General features: G+C 42.3%; 1 protein-coding gene across 3 annotated transcripts in view; it reads right to left on the bottom strand.

Moving 5' to 3' along the window:
- atf2 (activating transcription factor 2) overlaps positions 1–18,248 on the bottom strand; it is a 194,520-nt gene that overhangs the window by 20,139 nt on the left and 156,133 nt on the right. For 2 of the 3 annotated variants that reach the window (XM_078552057.1, XM_078552058.1), the window contains exons 9-10: positions 10,475–10,624; positions 941–1,147 (exon numbers count right to left, since the gene is read on the bottom strand). In XM_078552057.1, coding sequence (XP_078408183.1) covers positions 941–1,147; positions 10,475–10,624 — 357 coding nt within the window. The remainder of the gene's footprint in view (positions 1–940; positions 1,148–10,474; positions 10,625–18,248) is intronic. The other variant, XM_078552059.1, reaches the window with a different exon arrangement.

The following is an 18,248-nucleotide window of genomic DNA, read 5'->3' as shown; positions in this document are numbered from 1 at the left end:
GAGTCATTTGCATTTATACTCATGTACAGAAAACACAAGTTGGAGACAAAAGTGGATTGTGAATGAGAAGGGTGGGATGGTGGGGGGGAAGAGATACAAATAATGGCAAATATTCAATTGCACTAGTAGTGATTAGGGGACATACATTTCTGTTGGTAAACAGCAACATGTAGATATGGTCAGTAAAGCAATTAGATCTTGTTTAAGGTTATAAAAACGTAAAGTTCTTGTAGAATAGTTATAACTACAAACTAACATCAACCTGGCATTTACCATTAAAACATAAAATGAATATAATAATCAAAAGCCAGAGAATTTTCTCAGGATGGAAAATCAGATGTTGCTGCTACCATACTATAAAAAACATAAGCAGCAGGGCAAGTAACCATTAAGTGCTTCACTGCAATACTGTCCGAAAACAACCCTCCACACTTATTAGACTTGCCGTTTAAAATAATATAAAAGCAATGATACTTCATTATAACTTACTACACTGTTCATCTGTGCTTGAATGTCAGCTGAGGAATTATAGAAGAACCTCAAGATTGATTAATGGGTTCATACAAAGTACAGTTTAATTATTTCTTTGACATTCAATTTTCAGTAAAAGACATAATGGGTGGCATGCTTAACGACTTTGCTTCTGGCTAAGATACAAACGAGGACTGAGAGAAGTTAATGCATTTTCAAAATCCATTAATATCAGTTCAAGTGGAGTCTACAAGTCGCCACATAAAGACAGAATAAACCAATACATTTCTTTCAAGTTTTGAAGTTAAAATCGCATGAAGTCTTGGGTTAATACTCTGGTTGACAAATAAGCATTTTTAAAACAATCTGCCAGATGCAAAATGTAGAATAAGAAATTTTTGATACAGGTTACATAATGTTATAGCAACCTCGTTAATTCCAATAGATGGGGAAATATTTTATAACTTACCTGTAGTTGCACATTTGTTGAACTGAGGTCCTCTGCCTTTTTTTCAAGAGACTGCACCCATACTTTTCTCTTCTGTCTACATCTTGAAGCAGCTGCTCGGTTACGCTCTAAAAACTTCCGTCTCTTTTCATCTGGGTCTTCATTCATTGCTCGCCTCCTTCTACCACCACTGCTCTGAATCTGTTGTGTAGGCTGGCCTGGGGAGCCCTGTAACGAAGCCACCATTCAATCAGCTTACTGCAGAATCACGGTACTCTAAAATTTAAACTCAAACTTCATTAAACAAATACGTTTAAACCATGGTAAACTTTTGTTCTTGGTTAGATTTTAATTAAGAAAGCGCTTCTCAAAATGAGTTTTCATGCTCAGTCTATAAGCAATAATTCAATGTGCAAGAAATTTTATACAGTTTAAAGGACAGATTGCTCAAAATGTGAAAACTAGAAATGCTAAAAATCTGAAATAAAGAGGAAAAAGATCTGTATAGTTTCTCTCTTTACTGATGGAGCTGCTATGTGTTTGCAGCATTGCCTGATTTCATCTCACTGTTTGTAACATTGTACACCTTATCCCTTAGCAAAGTAACATCCATGTACCTGCTCATAAATAAGAAACATTAACATGAGGAAAAAATTGCAGAATAAAATTCATATAGCTTCACTTAATGACTCAATTGATAACTCATTGCAGAGTTGAGCCATAAAGACCAGGTAGGTTCCCTTTGTAAAATTGACATGTTTATTTCTGAATCTGCAGAGAACATGGCATTGGCTAGCATATTTAACAAACTGTCCCAAGTGTTATTCATGGTCTGTATTGAGTTATGATTTCAGCTGGGTGGATGTTAGAGATGCTGGGCATGAGTTAGAATGAGAAGGATGGGAGGAAATTAGTCAGGGTTTCTGCTTCTGATTGCTCACCAGTAAGTCCTGCTGTGTAGATGTTAGATGAGGAAAGCACCACAGTTTGACTGCAATGCCACCCTAGTTGAACAGCCCACTGGCAATTATTGCTTATGCAAATTAAACACTTGAATGGGGTCCATGAGAGTGACTGTCACCATTGGAAGTGTACCCCAGCAGGATTGCAGCTAGAAAATTGAAAATCAACTAACTGTAACTGGACTAGGCAAAAAGTTTTTCTGATATGTCAGCTAACAACCATCTCTGTAACAATGATGTAACTCTGACGTGCAAATTCTTGTATGTTTATTGCAAAACAAAAATCTGAGCCCAAAATCTCACAAACTGTCAGCATTTCTGCAGACACACTTGATAGTTAATACTCAAATAAATGCTGCATCCAGTATTTTATCAATATGGTTATAATCTGAAATCTATCACAAGAAATGTACTTGCCCTTACCATCCAATTTTTCTCACTTACACTAGGTGGCACTCTACTGTATATCAAAGCTAATTCGTTGTTGGGAAAAGGAAAAACAAAATTTCATAATGTTACTGATAATAGTCCTCCCATTTCTTTATTTTATTGGAACTGCATTATTCAAATGAAAAATTTCTCTAAATTTGAGAACTATATTGTGCATAATGATATACATGCCATTCATATTTGGCAATTAAAATATATTCTCAAATTTGGAAAATGACTGTTAAAAGCATAAACAATATTATTCCAATGTTATTTGAGTGAAAAATACCCATGCTATATGACAGGCTTAAAAGCTATGAGGAAAATGGGTTTGAATCAGGATTATGCAAACAGAAACACTGTGTGACAAAGTTTTAAAATTAATAGAGGAGCAGGGACATAGGGAGCTCCGACATACAAATCTTGAGACAGTGCAATAACAAACAGATAAGCTGTGGATCAGTTGGTAGCACTCTTGCCTGTAAGTCAGAAGATTATGGGTTCAAGTTTCACCCCAGGACTTAAGCACAGAAATCAAAATTGACACTCCACTGCAATACTGAAGGAGTGCTGTACTGCTGGAGTTACCATCTGTAGGATGAGACATTAAACTGTGGTCCGTTTGTTCCATCAGGTGGATCTTAAAGATCCCTTGACACTATTTCAAAGGGGAGTTATTCCCTGGCCATTATTCCTCCTCAATCAATATCACAAAAACAAATTATCTCGTCATTATCACATTGCTGTTTTTGGGGGCTTTTTCTGTGCAAATTCGTTGCCGCACTTCCTGCATTACATTAGTGACAACAGTTCAAAAGTATTTCATTGGCTGGAAAGTGCTTTTGGGCATTCTGTGGTCATGAAAGGTGCTATATAAATGTCAGTCTTTTTCTTTATGCTGTTAAAAAATCATGGAGTTGAAGTTTTCCAAATAGGAACAGAAGTAAAAAATAAAGCTAAACCTATGCAAGTTATTTATTTGTAAACATAAAAATGAAGGGCTAGTCAAAGTAAAGGTGGGACTGATTAGGAGCCACAAAGGATGTGTTCTTGAGGAGGCAGAAGGCATGGCTGAGGGAATAAATAAGTACTTTCCATCTGTCTTCACTAGAGAAGAGGATGCTACCAATCTCTCAGTAAAGGAGCAGGTAGTAGCAATAATGGATAGGATAAAAATAGATAAAGAAGAAGAACTTAAAAGATTGGCAGTACTCGAAATAGGAAAGTCCCCTGGTTTGGATGTGCATTCTAGGTTAATGAGGGAAGGAAGGGCAGAATTGTGGAGGCTCTGGATACAATCCTCCAAAGTGCTCTAAGAATGGAGGATTGTAAATGTTACACTCCCAGTCAGAAAAGGGTGAGAGGGATAAACCCAGCAACTACAGGTGTTGTGGGAAACCTTATGAGGCAATAATCTAGGACAAAATTAACTGGCACTTGGAAAAGTATAAGCCAATAAATGCAAGTCAGCATGGATTTGCTATTCTTGTTGGAGTTCTTTGATGAGATGCAACAGAGAAGGTTGATGAAGGTAATGAGGATGATGTTGTGCATATGGACTTCACAGAATCACAGGGCTGAATTTCCCCCCCGTCGGGGGGGGAAGTTGATGGGCAGGTGCACACGGGCGCACTTCCGATCAGCACCCCCGATCAGAGGTGTAGCGCCATTTTACGTGGGCGGGCCAATTAAGGCCCGCCCAGCGTGACGTCCGCATGGGAGCGCTATGCGCTTCCTGTCCAGGCGGGGTGGGGGTGGGGGGGGGAATCCCAAAATCGAGAGTGCGCTCTTTTGCGCATGCGCACGAAAGGGCGCACTCATCTCCCCGAGGCTAAGTGCAGCCTCAGGGACATTGGCTACACATGTGAAAAAGACAAAAATAAAAAATAAAATTTTCCTTACATGACCCCTCATGTGACAATGTCACATGAGTTGGGACATGTCCATAATTTTTATAAAATCTTTATTAACAATTTTTAAAGCCTACATGAAACCTCATCCTGCCCGTGGGTGAGGTTTCATATTTGTTCTAGTTCCCGCCGGGGCTCCTGGCCTGCCTGCCAACCTTAAGGTTGGACAGGCAGGTCCTTAAATTACTTAATTGATCCTGTCAATGGCCTCATTGGCCATTACAGGTCGGCAGGCGTGCAGCTGATTTTGCTGCGCTCCCGCTTTCCTGAAAATTTAAATTGGGTGCGGTGGCATCGGGAGTTTCCCCCGACGTCACCGCGCATCATTTTACGCGTCGGCGAACGGACCGTGCCCTCGCTCGCCGACTCGTAAAATTCTGCCCACAGAATTGTTACAGCATAAAAGGAGTTCATTCAGCCCACTCCCCCATCTTCTCCCCATAACCCCTACACATTCTTCCTTTTTAGATAATAATCAAATTCCCTATGGAATGCCTCAACTGAACCTGCCTCCAAAAGGATAAAAGATAAAGAGCCACATAATAGACATGTTAGCAAAATTGAAGTCCAAAGGATTAAAGAGATAATGGTAGCGCGGACAGCTAATTGGTTAAGAAAGTATAGAGGTGAATGGTTGTTTTTAGACTAGAAAAGTATACAGTAGTCAGCATTTGGAGCAGTGCTCTTTTTGATATCTATTACCTGGACTTGGGCGTACATAGCATAATTTAAGGGCTTGTAGATAACAAAACTCAGAAAAAGTACAAAACAATGAGCAGCATAGTAACAGACTTCAGAAGGACTTAGACTGGTTAAATGGCAGATAAAATTTAGTGCAGAGAAGCGTGAAGTGATACATTTTGGTAGGAAGGATGAAGAGAAGCAATATAAACTAAATGGTATGATTTTAAAGGTGAAGCAACAGAGAGACTTGGGGGTGTATGTGCACAAATGTTGGAACTCAGCTAAATTATTGCATTCAATACTTGGCAACACACTTTAGGAAGGATGGAAAGGCTTTAGAGAAGGTACAGAAGAGATTTACTACAATGGTACCAGAGATGGGGAACTTCAGTGCTGTGGAGAGAGTGAAGAAGCTGTGTTGAATTCCTTAGGGTAGAAAAGACTTAAAGATTTATTAAAACTACTCAAAATTATGAATGCATTTGTTGGAGTAAATAGCTGATTGACAAAAGAACCAAAGTGACTAAGGTAAAAAATGTTTTATGGGGTGTGAGTTGTGATCTGGAACGCACTGCTGGACTGTGTGGTGGAAGCAGATTCAATAGCAATTTTCAAAAGTTAATTGGATAAATACCTGAATAGAAAGAATTTGCACTGCTATAGGGAAAAAGCAGGGGAATAGAATTAATTGGATAGCCCCACCAAAGAGCCAGTACAGGCACAATAGACTGAATGGCCTCCATCTGTGATATATCATTCCACGATTAGGCCGCAGCAGAATAACTGCACCAGTTGTGGGGGAAGGGAGAGGGTCTATGTTGGGGGTGGGGCTGTCAAAGTCATGGGTTGCAGAAGTGGTAAGACAATACTAGGAATAAAAACTTAGGCCAGGATTTTACAGCCCTTCCCACCTGGTGGGCTGATACATCCCGCTGAACTGAATGGAGATTTAAATGGCTTGCTGCATCCGCCGGGGCGCGGGGGGTGGGAGAGACATGCCACGGCAGAGCCGTAAAATCCTGACCTCAGTTACAAGAGAAACTGGTCTGTTTTATGATAAGGCTAAGGGGAGACTTGATGGAGGTACGCAAAATTATGACAGTCTTGAGGAAATGGAAAGTGAATCAGTAATTAGTGTGCTTAGTATTAAGTTAATCATTAACACAACAAAGAGAGGTTATGAGATTTGTTTTTACAGTTATTTTTACGCAGATGTTTGTTAGGACATCAAACATCCTACCAGAAATAGGAGTAGAAGCAGAATCTAGTGGATAATTTTGTGGAGAGGACACCAAGGGCAAAATTTTTAGCTTGGCAGGCGGATGCGCACCCGACCCTCTCGAGCGTAAAATGACGTGTGTTGACATCTGGTGAGCGTCCAGATGTCAACGTGCAGTCACGCTATATTTCGTTCGGCGGGCGCGCCAGAGTCGGCAGCGTGCCCACCAAAAATTAAAAGGCCTGTTAAGGCCATTAAATTATCAAATAAATAGAATTTTTCACTGCCTGTCCAACCTAACGCTAGGCGGGCAGGCGAAAAGGCCAAGCAGCCTTTGCACTTTTTAGGAAACCTCATCCACGGGCGGGATGAGGTTTCCTAAAGCTAATAAAAATAATTAAAATTTTAAAACTTAATTAATAACATGTCACTGCTCATGTAACAGAGTCACATGAGGGGACATGTTTTATTACATTTTTAATATCTTTATTTTTTTTTATATAACTCTTCACCTTCCTGAGGCAGCTGTGTCTCAGGGAGATTATCAAGCACGCACTCGCGCGCATGCACAAAGTTCGCACTTGCGCTGCTCGCCCTCCTCCCCACCCCCCGTACAGGCAGTGCTGAGCGCTGCCGTTTATGTTTCACGCTGGGTGGGCCTTAATTGGCCCGCCAGCGTGAAATCGCCTTCCGGCCCCGATCGCGGGCGGTGGTCGGCTTCCCGACCGCCCCCGCTCACCCTCGTCGAGCCCGCCCAACAAGGACAAGCTTCTGTCCCAAGAATGGGTTCCAGAGTCACAACAGGATTGAAGGATCAAACAACTTCCTTCTGTGCTACAACAAAATCTATGATTCCATGTTCTTATGGAAAATAGATTTACTTGCTAGCATGTTGGGGAAGGGAAGAGAGAGATTTCCTCACTCACCTGGAGAAAATAGTTGTTTCTTCTTACCTAATAAACAGGCCATTAATTTTTCATTCAATGAGGTATTTACAAAGCATGTGGGGTATAATAAAAACCCAGGACTCGTCTCTCCTCTCATTGCCTCTTTCTTTCTCCCCTCCAACTCACCTCACCGCTCCTCAACAAGGTTGATCCAAGCAACATTACTATTCACTAATCCAAGAGATTTCTGTACTGAAGAAGTGGATGAAACTCAAAATAGAAAAGGCAACAAATCTTTTTACAATGTATCCTAGAATGTCTAGGAAGTCAGAGAACCAACAGCATCTGCTCTGACCACAATCTTTCGAAAGCTTTGGATATGGAAGTTATGCTGAGGGATTGAAGGAGATAAGTGAATAAACCAGGCAACTACAGACCAATCACCTTAAGACTGGTATTGGGTAAGCTTCTGGAGTCCGTTATAAAGGGTAAAATTTATACTCAGAAAAACATCAGTTAATTAAGAACAGCTAGCATGGATTTGTAAAGGCAACTTAGCTGACAAATTTAATAGAGCATTTTGAGAAAATAAGTGTCCATTGATAAAGTAAAAGCAGTGGATGTTAAGCGTTAAGATATTTTTCAAAAGTTGTTTTTATAAGGTGCAGCATAGGAGGTTTGTTCATAAAATTAAGTTCCACAGGGAATATGGCAGCATGGATTAGAAATTGGCAGTTAACTGATGTTATTCAGTCTGGAGAGAGATGCACAGTGGTGTCCTCCAGGGATTAGTGTTTGGACTGTTGTTTCCATCTTTTTTTTAGATATCCTTTAGTAGGATGTCCAAGATTGGATAATAATTTGTACAGGCTTAGCTCCTTTCTTATATAGTTAATTTCCTATGGCATTGCACATGGGAATGGTGACTTAATGTTCAGGTGAAGTGAGGATAGAAACCGGGGGATAATTGAACAAGAGCACATAGATGTAATTCAGTACTCATCTTAGTCATACCTGTGGTCCTATTATTTAGATTTCCATTATAACTGTGAAAATAGGAAGTTACAATGGAAACTGTAGTTGTAAACTGGTTATACTAGAAAGTCACTCTCCTGCCAGTGGTGATGCTGGCAGGGTGGATGAGGGCATGGCAAATTTCCATTGGCAGTTTCCATTATAAATATGGGGACAGGAGCTAATGACGAAAAATGTTGGTATTGAATCCAGGCTTCAGTAGAAGGGCATCATGACAACATTTACATAAAAATTGGGAGTGCAGTTAACTGAAAACTTAAATGAGCTCAGGAATACAGGTAGGTCAGTATGTTGGCTAGGTCCATGATGGATAAAATATACTTGTGAAACTTTAACTTCTGTGGAGTAGTAAAACTTGCAGTATTGGATTGACCATCTATTATACAACCTGTCCGATTTTATTTTCCATGAACTTGAATAGAAAGGAAAAATTGTTGCATAGTACAATGGATGACCAATCTGATACTTCCAGTTACATGCAGCTGACAAAATTGAAAATTATGTCTGAAATTCAATGAGGAAAATATGAGGACACATTTTAGGAGAAAGAACAAGGAGATAAAACATACACCAATTGGTTAAACTAAATGGAGTAGAAGAGCACAGTGTGAGTGATTTAGATGCATTCATCTTTAAAAGTGAGAGGAAAGGTTGATAAAGCTGTAAAAAGAACACACATTGGATCCTAGGTTCAATATAATATAAAAGCTAATGAGCAATTCTTCGAATTGAGAAAGCTGACGTTAAGGAAGCCCCTAGTTTTGTTTCATATTTTATAAGGAAGAATTATTCTTATATGGTTTTTTGAGCAGGTAACTAATTTAGCTTTAGTCCTTGAAATACAAGGAAGTAGTATAAATTCCAGAATAACGTCGGGCTCCATAAGAGGAAATGGCAGCAGGGTTTTAGCATTTCCTATCTGGCAACCGGAAGCAAACAATAACACAAAAATAACCAAGTAAATCTTGATGTAATTAATGAAGCTGTTTCCTTACTGACAGAGGGTACTTTGCCAAGAAAAGAACAGGTCAACAAAAAAGAAAAGTTCATGTGTAACAAGCCAAATATGATTTTTTTGAATTTTTGCAGTGATAAACATAATAACAAATTGTGATTTGTCGCTGCAGTATTTATTTGAGATTGTTATGTAAAACTTTTTTTTTGTCTTATAGCTACATAATTCATTAATCAGAGAGAGTGTGAAAAGACAGAGATTAAAAGAAAGAACTGGAATTAGTTGCCCCAACATTCACACAATTAAAAGAATTTAACTTCACACAATCTTTTGCCTGCTAGGAGCCTTGCCATTTAGAGAAAATCTCGCTCCAGAGGTTTCAGCATCAGTTCTGCTCTGTGTAGTATATTCTAATGTGGACAGATCCCACCCCTTCTGCAACACCCTCCCCTAGAAAAATATAAACTTAAAAGGGATGACATGCATCATACGCGCTGATGCACTGTAAAAATAGCTAAGGAGGAATGAGTTGAAAAAGACTGTCTTGGATTCCGTGCTCAATATGTGCAGCCAATGTAGGTAAAAAATCAAGACAGAATATTGAATCCTTTAGCTAGTAAAGTAAAACAGAAGTCAAAGGGAATCATGATCGAACTGTATAGTGCTCTGGTCAGACCACACCTTAGGTTTTGTATCCAGTTATGGTCACTGAGACACAAGAGTTGACATTCTAGTTGGAGGCAGTGCTCAGAAGTGCCATAAAGCTGTCCCCAATTGACAAACATCTGAGTTATGTAGAAAGGCTGGAGAAACTTGACCTTCTCAGCCTTGAAAGGAGAGATTTGAGAGGTGAGCCTGCAGAGGTATAAAAGATTATATAAAAGCTAAACTGTATGGAAAAGGTAAATTCAGGAAAATTACCTTAACTTAAGCTGTGAGAGGAGGAGGTGGGTTTAAATTAGGGTACATTTAGTAATTATCCATCTAGAAGTTCTTCTTCACTCAAGGAATGATCAATATATAACATGGATTCTTGGACACATCACTGAAGATGAAAACACTGGAATAATTTAAGAAGCATTTGGATGCTACAATGGGAGGACTTTTAGGGTATTTCTGGATGAAAGAGCTAAGATAGGCCAATGGTCTTTCTCCTCTGTAAGTAAATTGTTTGTGCTCTTCAAAAGAATTAAAATGCACTTCTATAGGTGCAATAATCTTAACTGTTGCGCGATTAGGTTTCTACCACCGGAATTAATAAAACATGATTAAAAGTCAAAACTGTTCAAGGTAATATTGTGATAATCCAATACGTTGATAGGATTCGCAGAACAATATTTTTTTATGAATAAAAATACAATTTTTTCTGTTGGTACTCAGGATACTTAAAAGCTTAGCATGGTACAGTTTTGAAGAAGTCAAGATTATTGTAGACTTATGAAGCGTTAATTTGAAGATCTTCTTTCTTACATACCATTGGTTGAGTGGTGGAAGTTGCAGCCTGCTGCAGTGATTGTGGATGAGTTTCCTTTGTCTGAATCCTCACTGTACCACTTGTTTGACCAATGGTATTATTACCATTAGTAACCTGAGGGAGCTGTTGTGTTAAAGCTGCCTTCAGTCGCTGCAAAAAAAATCAAACCAAAACCAGCAGTTTCACTGGTATACCAAAATATATCAGTTAAGATTCAAGAGAATATACAAATACGTAACATCTAAATCTGTAGATAATATTAGGCAGATTTTGGAAACTTCAACTAAACATGATTTTGCAAACTGTTTGAATTCACAACATAACTTTACATACACGTATTTTGATATAATGATGAGAATCCATTTGTGTATGAAGAATGCGTTGTATTTTAACTTTTCACTTATTTGTGCATTAATAAGTGTTACTTTTTCCTCTGTGCAATGTAAACATACCAATCATATGACAAGGATTGGTAAAACAATAATGTGGATTTTTAATTTGAAGATAAAACTATTCACAAATAGACTTATCTGGGAGACAATATATATATATCTGATCTCTACAGCTGCTGCTTGTGGCCTGAATACAAGTTACGGGACTAATACATCACATCTGTAAACAAAATAGAAACTGAAAATTTCCATAAATTACACAAGGTACCTAATTTCCACCCAGAGAGTTGTCAATTCAGAATGAAAGTAGCCTATCACTGTACATTATCTGCCACTGCTTCAAAATTAGTCAGGCTAGTAAACAGCTGCAAAGGAAAATATTGGTTTGGATGGCTCACTCCTATCCTAAAGTAGCCCTATCCTCTGGGGGAGGTGGCGTAGTGGTAATGTTGCCGGAATTGTAATCTGGAGGCCCAGGGTAATGCTCTGGGGACATGGGTTTGAATCTCACCATGGCAGCTGGTGGAATTTAAATTCAATTAATAAATCTGGAATTGAAAAGCTAGTCTTGATAATAGTGACCATGAAGCCATTGCTGATTGTTGTAAAAATCCATCTAGTTCACTAATGCCCCTTTAAGGAAGGAAATGTGCCGTCCTTACCTGGCCTGGCTTACATGTGACTCGGGACCCACAAAAACACGATTGACTCTTAAATGCCTTCTGAAATGGCCTAGTTGTATCAAAAACTGCTAAATGGCCTGCAAAAGGGAATGAAACTGGACGGATCACTCGGCATTGACCTAAGTACCGGAAATGGCAAACTCAGCCCTGTTGACTCTGCAGAGTCCTCCTTGCTAATATCTGGGGGCTTGTGCCAAAATTAGCAGAGTTTAGCAACAGTCTGACATAGCCATTCTCAGGGACCATGTCCTAGATACCACCATCATGATCCCTGAGTATGCCCTGTATGTCCCTCCATGTTGAACATCACTTGGAAGAAGCAATATGTGTGGCAAGGACACAGAATGTATTCTGGGTGGGGAACTTCAATGTCCATCACAAAGAGTGGCTCAGTAGCAGCACTACTGACAGAGCTGGCTAAGTCCTGAAGGACATAACTGCTAGACTGGGTCTGTGGCAGGTAGTGACGGAACTAACAAGAGGGAAAAAGCTACTTGATCTTGTCCTCACTAATCTGTCTGTCACAGGTGCACTTGTCCATGACAATATTAGCAGGAGTGATCATCACACAGTCCTTGTGGAGACAAAGTCCCTTCTTCACATTCAGGATATCCTGCATCGTGTTGTGTGGCACTACCACCGTGCTAAATGGGATAGATTTTGAACAGATCTAGTGTGAGGCGCTGTGGGCCATTAGCAACAGCAGAACTGTATACAACCACAATTTGTAACCTCATGGCCCAGCATATCCCCCACTCTACTATGACCATCAAGCCAGGGATTCAACCCTGGTTCAATGAAGAGTGCAGGAGAACATGCCAGAAGCAGCACCAGGTATATATATAAAAGTGAGGTGTCAAACTGGTGAAGCTACAATGCAGGACTACTTGCATGCCAAACAGTGAAAGCAGCATGCAACAGACAGAGCGAAGCGATCCCACAACCAATGGATCAGATCTAAGCTCTGTAGTCCCGCCATATCTTGTTGTTCAATTGTCCAATTATGATTAACAGGAGGAGGAGGTTCCACAAACATCCCCATCTTCAATGATGGGGGAGCCCAGCACATCGGTGCAAAGACAAGGCTGAAGCATCTGCAACAACTTCAGCCAGAAGTGCTGAGTGGATAATCCATCTCAGCCTCCTCCTGAGGTCTCCAACATCACAAATGCCAGTCTTCAGCCAACCTGATCCACTCCACATGATATCAAGAAACAGATGAATGCACTGGATACTGCAAAGGCTATGGGCTCTGATGACATTCCGGCAACCATATTGAAGACTGTGCTCCAGAACTAGCTGTGCCCTTAACCAAGCTGTTCCAGTACAGCTATAACAGTGGCACCTACCTGACAATGTGGAAAACTGCCCAGGTATGTTCTGTCCACAAAAGACAGGGCAAATCAAACGCAGCCAATTACTACTCCATCAGTCTACTCTCAATCATTAGCAAAGTGATGGAACGTTTTGTGGTCAGTGATATCAAGTGGCACTTACTCAGCAATAATCTGCTTACTGATGCTCAAGTTGGGTTCCACCACATTACAGCCTTAGTCCAAATATGGATAAAAGAGCTGAACTCAAGAGGTGAGAGGAGAGTGACTGCCCTTGAAATCAAGGCAGCATTTGACCAAGTGTGGCATCAAGGAGCCCTTGTAAAACTGGATTCAATGGGAATCAGGGGGAAAACTCTCTGCAGCTGGAGTCATACCTTGCACAAAGGAAGATGATTATGGTTGTTGGTGGTCAATCATCTCAGTCCCAGAACATCACTGCAGGAGTTTCTCAGTGTAGTGTTCAACTATCTTCAGCTGCTTCATCAATGACCTTATGTCCACTATAAGGTCAGAAATGGGGATTTTCGCAGATGATTGCATAATGTTTCGCACTATTTGCGACTCTTCAGATACTGAAGCAGTCCATGTCCATATGCAGCAAGATGTGGACAACATTCAGGCTTGGGCTGATAATTGGCAAAAACATTTGCGTCACATAAGTACCGAGCAATGACCATCTCCAACAAGAGAGAACCCAGCCATCTCCCCTTGATATTCAACAGCATTACCATTGCTGAATCCCCCACTATCAACATCCTGGGGGTTACCATTGATCAGAAACTGAACTAGACCACTCATATAAATACTGTGGCTACAAGAGCAGGTAAGAGGCTGGGAATTCCACGGACAGTAACTCACCTCTTGACTCCCCAAAGCCTGTCCACCATTTACAAGGCACAAGTCAGGAGTGTGATGGACACTCTCCATTTGCCTGGATGAGTGCAGCTCCAACAACACTCAGGAAGCCAGACACCATCCAGGACAAAGCAGCCCGCTTGATTGGCACCTCACTTGCCACCGACGCACAGTGGCAGCAGTGTGTACCATCTACAAGATACACTGTAGCAACTCACTAAGGCTCCTTCAACAGTGCCTTCTAAACTTGCGACCTCTACCATCTAAAAGGACAAGGGAACATCACCACTTGCCAGTTCCCCTCTAAGTCACACACCATCCTGACTTGGAACTGTATCGCCGTTCCTTCACTTTTGACTGGTCAAAATCCTGGAACTCCCTCCCTAACAGCACTCTGGATGTACCAACACCACATGGATTGCAGCGGTTCAAGAAGGCCACTCACCACCACCTTGTCAAGGGCATTTAGGGATGGGTAATAAATGCTGGCCTAGCCACATCCCATGAAAGAAGTTTTTAAAAAGTAGCACCTTCAGTAGTCATAATGTAGAATACAGCTCAAAATGTCCTGCCCACTTGGATGAAGATGACTACTATCATGACCAATTTCATCAGAAGTGATCTGGGGATGGGGGAGAAGTTTTACACTTTGGATAAATTAGATATTTGCACTGTATTTACTTTTTTGCACCATTATAAGCCTTACAAGGGACCAAGGTGATTATTTTTACTTTATACAGATTAATTGCAACCTACATGGTGAAAAGGTATCATCCACAAAATCTGAGTTAGTAGCATCTTTTTTTTCCCCCAAATGCTTCAATGCTGAGGTTTATACACCTAAATCGAATAACCCTGTCTTTAAGCTGAAGTCCACAAAGCAATAAGCTGGCTTGAACAGGGTAGAAAATGAACTCTGTTGGGACCATTATCCATATTATGCCTGTTTTAGCACTTTCCTAAAGAAATCAAGACTTCTATCTAAAACGTAATGCTTGAGAGTACCCAGGAGGAGAAAGAATTATTTTCTTTTGCAATTACTTGACTATGGAACTTATAGTTACTCAGCAACTGAGATAGACATAAAGCAGGTGTAGTTTAATTTTTAAACATGCTAAACACTATGGCTGGGATTTTACTGGCAGGGAATAAGAATAAGACCAAATGCAGGTCCTGAGATTGCACACGTGAACAGTGGGACTGTGGTGGCAACCATCCCAGTGAAGGCCTCTTAAGGATAGTGGACTGGCTGCCCACACTGCCAGGCCAATCAGAGGGCAAGCGCCACAGAGAGCTGGCCACTATTGAGGTTGCAATCGCAGATGAATTGCAATTTTTGGGATGAAGCATAGAGGCCCCATTGATCAGAGGGGTAGTCTCTCCAGCGGAGGTGTTGAGGTTGGCCTTTGATGCCAGGAGCCCCCTCCTGAGTCACAGAGCCTCCAAATGCGATGGCCTCTCTGGGAAGCATCTGATAGCTTCCCCAAATAGGTTGGGGTGGTGGGCACTCTGCTGCTGGCAACCTGAGAAATGGCGTTAATTGGCCCTTTAATTGCCTAAATTGACCATGTGCCTGTTTCTGTCGCTGACAAAATGGCCCAGAGGCAGGACTTTGTTGGAGGGGGCCCTTCTGGCTTGGCTTCCTGGCATTTTACTGGCCCTCCTGCACCCCTAGCCTGCCACCTGTGGGCCGAAAACATCTCACACTCTATTTACCTTCAGTTTCCCTACATGGCTGCTCATCATGCTATATTCTTCACACAGAAGGAAAGAAGCAGTCTAAATAATATATCTTCATGACCATTGCCAATGCCACTACCTGACAGCTTCACAAGGGGTACAATTTTAACAGAGCAAGGTGGTTGTCTCATTCGTGAAACATACTACTTCAACTTGAGAATTAACTCAACCTGATCAGGTGCTAGAATTGGTGAACTTGTCTGACAGACAACTCTGTACTTCAAATACTAGTGCATAATAATAATATCCTAGTGTCCAAATAATGTGGTATTCTGTAGACATTGTAATATGAGCCAAAGATCTGCCTTTGGTAGAGCATACATGATGACGATGATGATAGTGATACAGGTGTTCCTTAATCTGCCATTTTTTGGACTTTAGTAACAAGTACAATACTAAATCAGCATCACAGCTGAGGCTCATTTCCAGTTCTAGTAAGGCTAATTTTCTTTTAGCAAAAACAAGATTTTGCTCAATGAAGATTTTGGGTGGAATCGTCCTAGATTTGCACTAAGCGCGGTAGCGGGTGGATAAAATGATGTTTTACCCACTGGCTACAATGGTGGCTTTTCACGCCATATCGTCCCAAACCGGCCGCATTAATTATGCATTCCTGGGAAACACGCTGTTTGCGTGGCGAGCCACGCCATCACTTCGCTGCTTCGCCGGGCGCTATATTTAAAGTGCAGCCATGCGCACTCCGCTTTCAGCCCATGACTGCTGCACAGAAGACATGACCCGAAAGGCAAGAAGACCGCAGCCCCCAGGTTCAATGATCCGTCCCTTGAGCGCCATTTGGATGCAGTGGAGGCTCGCCGAGATGTCCTCTACCCCCTCACTGGCCGCAGGATGGGCAACAACCTCACTAATCTGGCTTGGGAGGTGGTGGCAATGTTGGTCAGCACTAATGCCCTGCAAAAGCGGACAGCCACCCAGTGCCACAAGAACATGAATGGTCTCCTCCGTTCACCAGGCTAAGTCACTCTTCTCATCACTCTCAACTCACACACTCACAAACCCATCACACAACCACAGGGCCCTCGCTCACTGCCAGTTCAAGGGACATCACCATTCACTCTCTCATACACCTTCATTGCCCTCATCCTGTCCATGGGACCACTCACCACCCACACGTGCCAGGCATACTTATCATGTGGCCTGGCAGGCATCCCATTCACACTCTCTCCATTTCTATTCATGTAGGACAAGCTGGCACACAACAAGCGGGAGAGGTCACAAACTGGTGGGGGAATGCCTGACAACAAGATCCTCATGGACTTTGAAAACAGAGCCATCCAGCTGGCCGGTGAGGATCTGGACCATTCCTGTGCTGACGGTGAGGTCGGCAGTGCTCTACCAAGTGAGGATCCAGCAATGCAACATCCATCAGACAACCATGCTGTGAGTGATGTGTCCTGTTTCACAGGCCACTGCCATGTTCTACTTACCTCTCCTTGCTTTTGCAGGCATATCTGGGAAACTGCCAAGAGAGTCCAAGACCCAAGGCCTCCAACCAAGCCCTGAGGGAAGCTCAGAAGAGGAATCTGATGAAACCTTCCCAATGGAGGGGTCAACTGCTTTCAGTCTGAGGTGATAGTGCCGGCAAGCCAACGCACCAAGGTCAACACTGGTAGGATGGCGGCCGCCAGGGAGACCTTGGTCCAGGACGTCGCTCCTGCACTGCTGCATGGGCTAAACTCCATTGCCGATGCCATAGTTGGCCTCCAACAGTGCGCATGCGAGAGGGGTGGAGGGCAGCCCGACCTCACTCCAGCTACCCCTTCTCCTCAAGGAGTAGCCAGGGGCCCTTGGGCACCCATAGGGAGGAGGATCAGCAACTGTACCCCACCAAGGCCATCCATCCAGGTGACTCCGGGAGTGTCCGGCCCATCTGAATGTAGCTCCAGCTCCACAGGTCCACAGCCCGAGGAGGGTGCCACTGCCACAGCAGGACCCCGAACGCAGGCCGGGGCCCTCCAGAGGATGCCAAAATCATCACAGACAGGGTGCCACAGTCAGCAGGCTGCCTCCATGTCTGCTGTGGATGTCTGAGGAGCACCAAGACATAGCGGCAGGGTTAGGAAAGTTAAGAAGATGTAGTTGCACAGCCTGGGCATGTGTGTTAATCACTCATACATAATGTTCACTATTGTAAATAAACTTTCAACAATGTCTCCCTGCCTCTGGCTCCTTGTTCTAATGAGCAGTGTTCATGTCACTCAGATGTGAAGCCTTTCTGCACAAGATAAAGGCAGGTGTCTCAGACCAGGGTCTCTTCTCTGCGCTTTGTGCAGCCTTCAGACCAAAGTGATGTTCTGGCCTCACACTCTCTGGAAACATTACTGATGCCTGCACCTCAATGGTGCTTGTCATTGCTGCCAGAATGTCGTGGGCAGGCATCACAGAGTTCCGTCATTCTCTTTGTGTGCTCTCAGCACCTTTAAGGTGGGTTGACCCCCATCTCTTCAGCATCTGTGACCAGTGAAGTTGTGCTCATGAAGGAGTCAGGTGCTGAAGGCGGACAAAGCATTAGAGCTTTTAAAGTTTCATGGTTGCATCTCCATGATATGACCCTGATCACAGAGCGCAAGTGAGCTTCCCTTAGCCAGACAGAGGTCAGACATTCTCAGAGGCTATGTGAAGATCTATGGAGGGTCCTCACTGAATGTCATTATCATCCTCCTACAATCGAGAGACTATTAAGGCCTCCACTGCATCTCCATGAAAGGAGCATTATCACAGAGGGCAAATGTGCTGCCATAAGCCA

Source organism: Cetorhinus maximus, chromosome 11 (genome assembly GCF_964194155.1).
Source record: "Cetorhinus maximus chromosome 11, sCetMax3.hap1.1, whole genome shotgun sequence".
NCBI lineage: Eukaryota > Metazoa > Chordata > Chondrichthyes > Lamniformes > Cetorhinidae > Cetorhinus > Cetorhinus maximus.
Note: the sequence above shows the minus strand (reverse complement) of the source record. Positions and strands in the feature narration are given on the sequence as shown.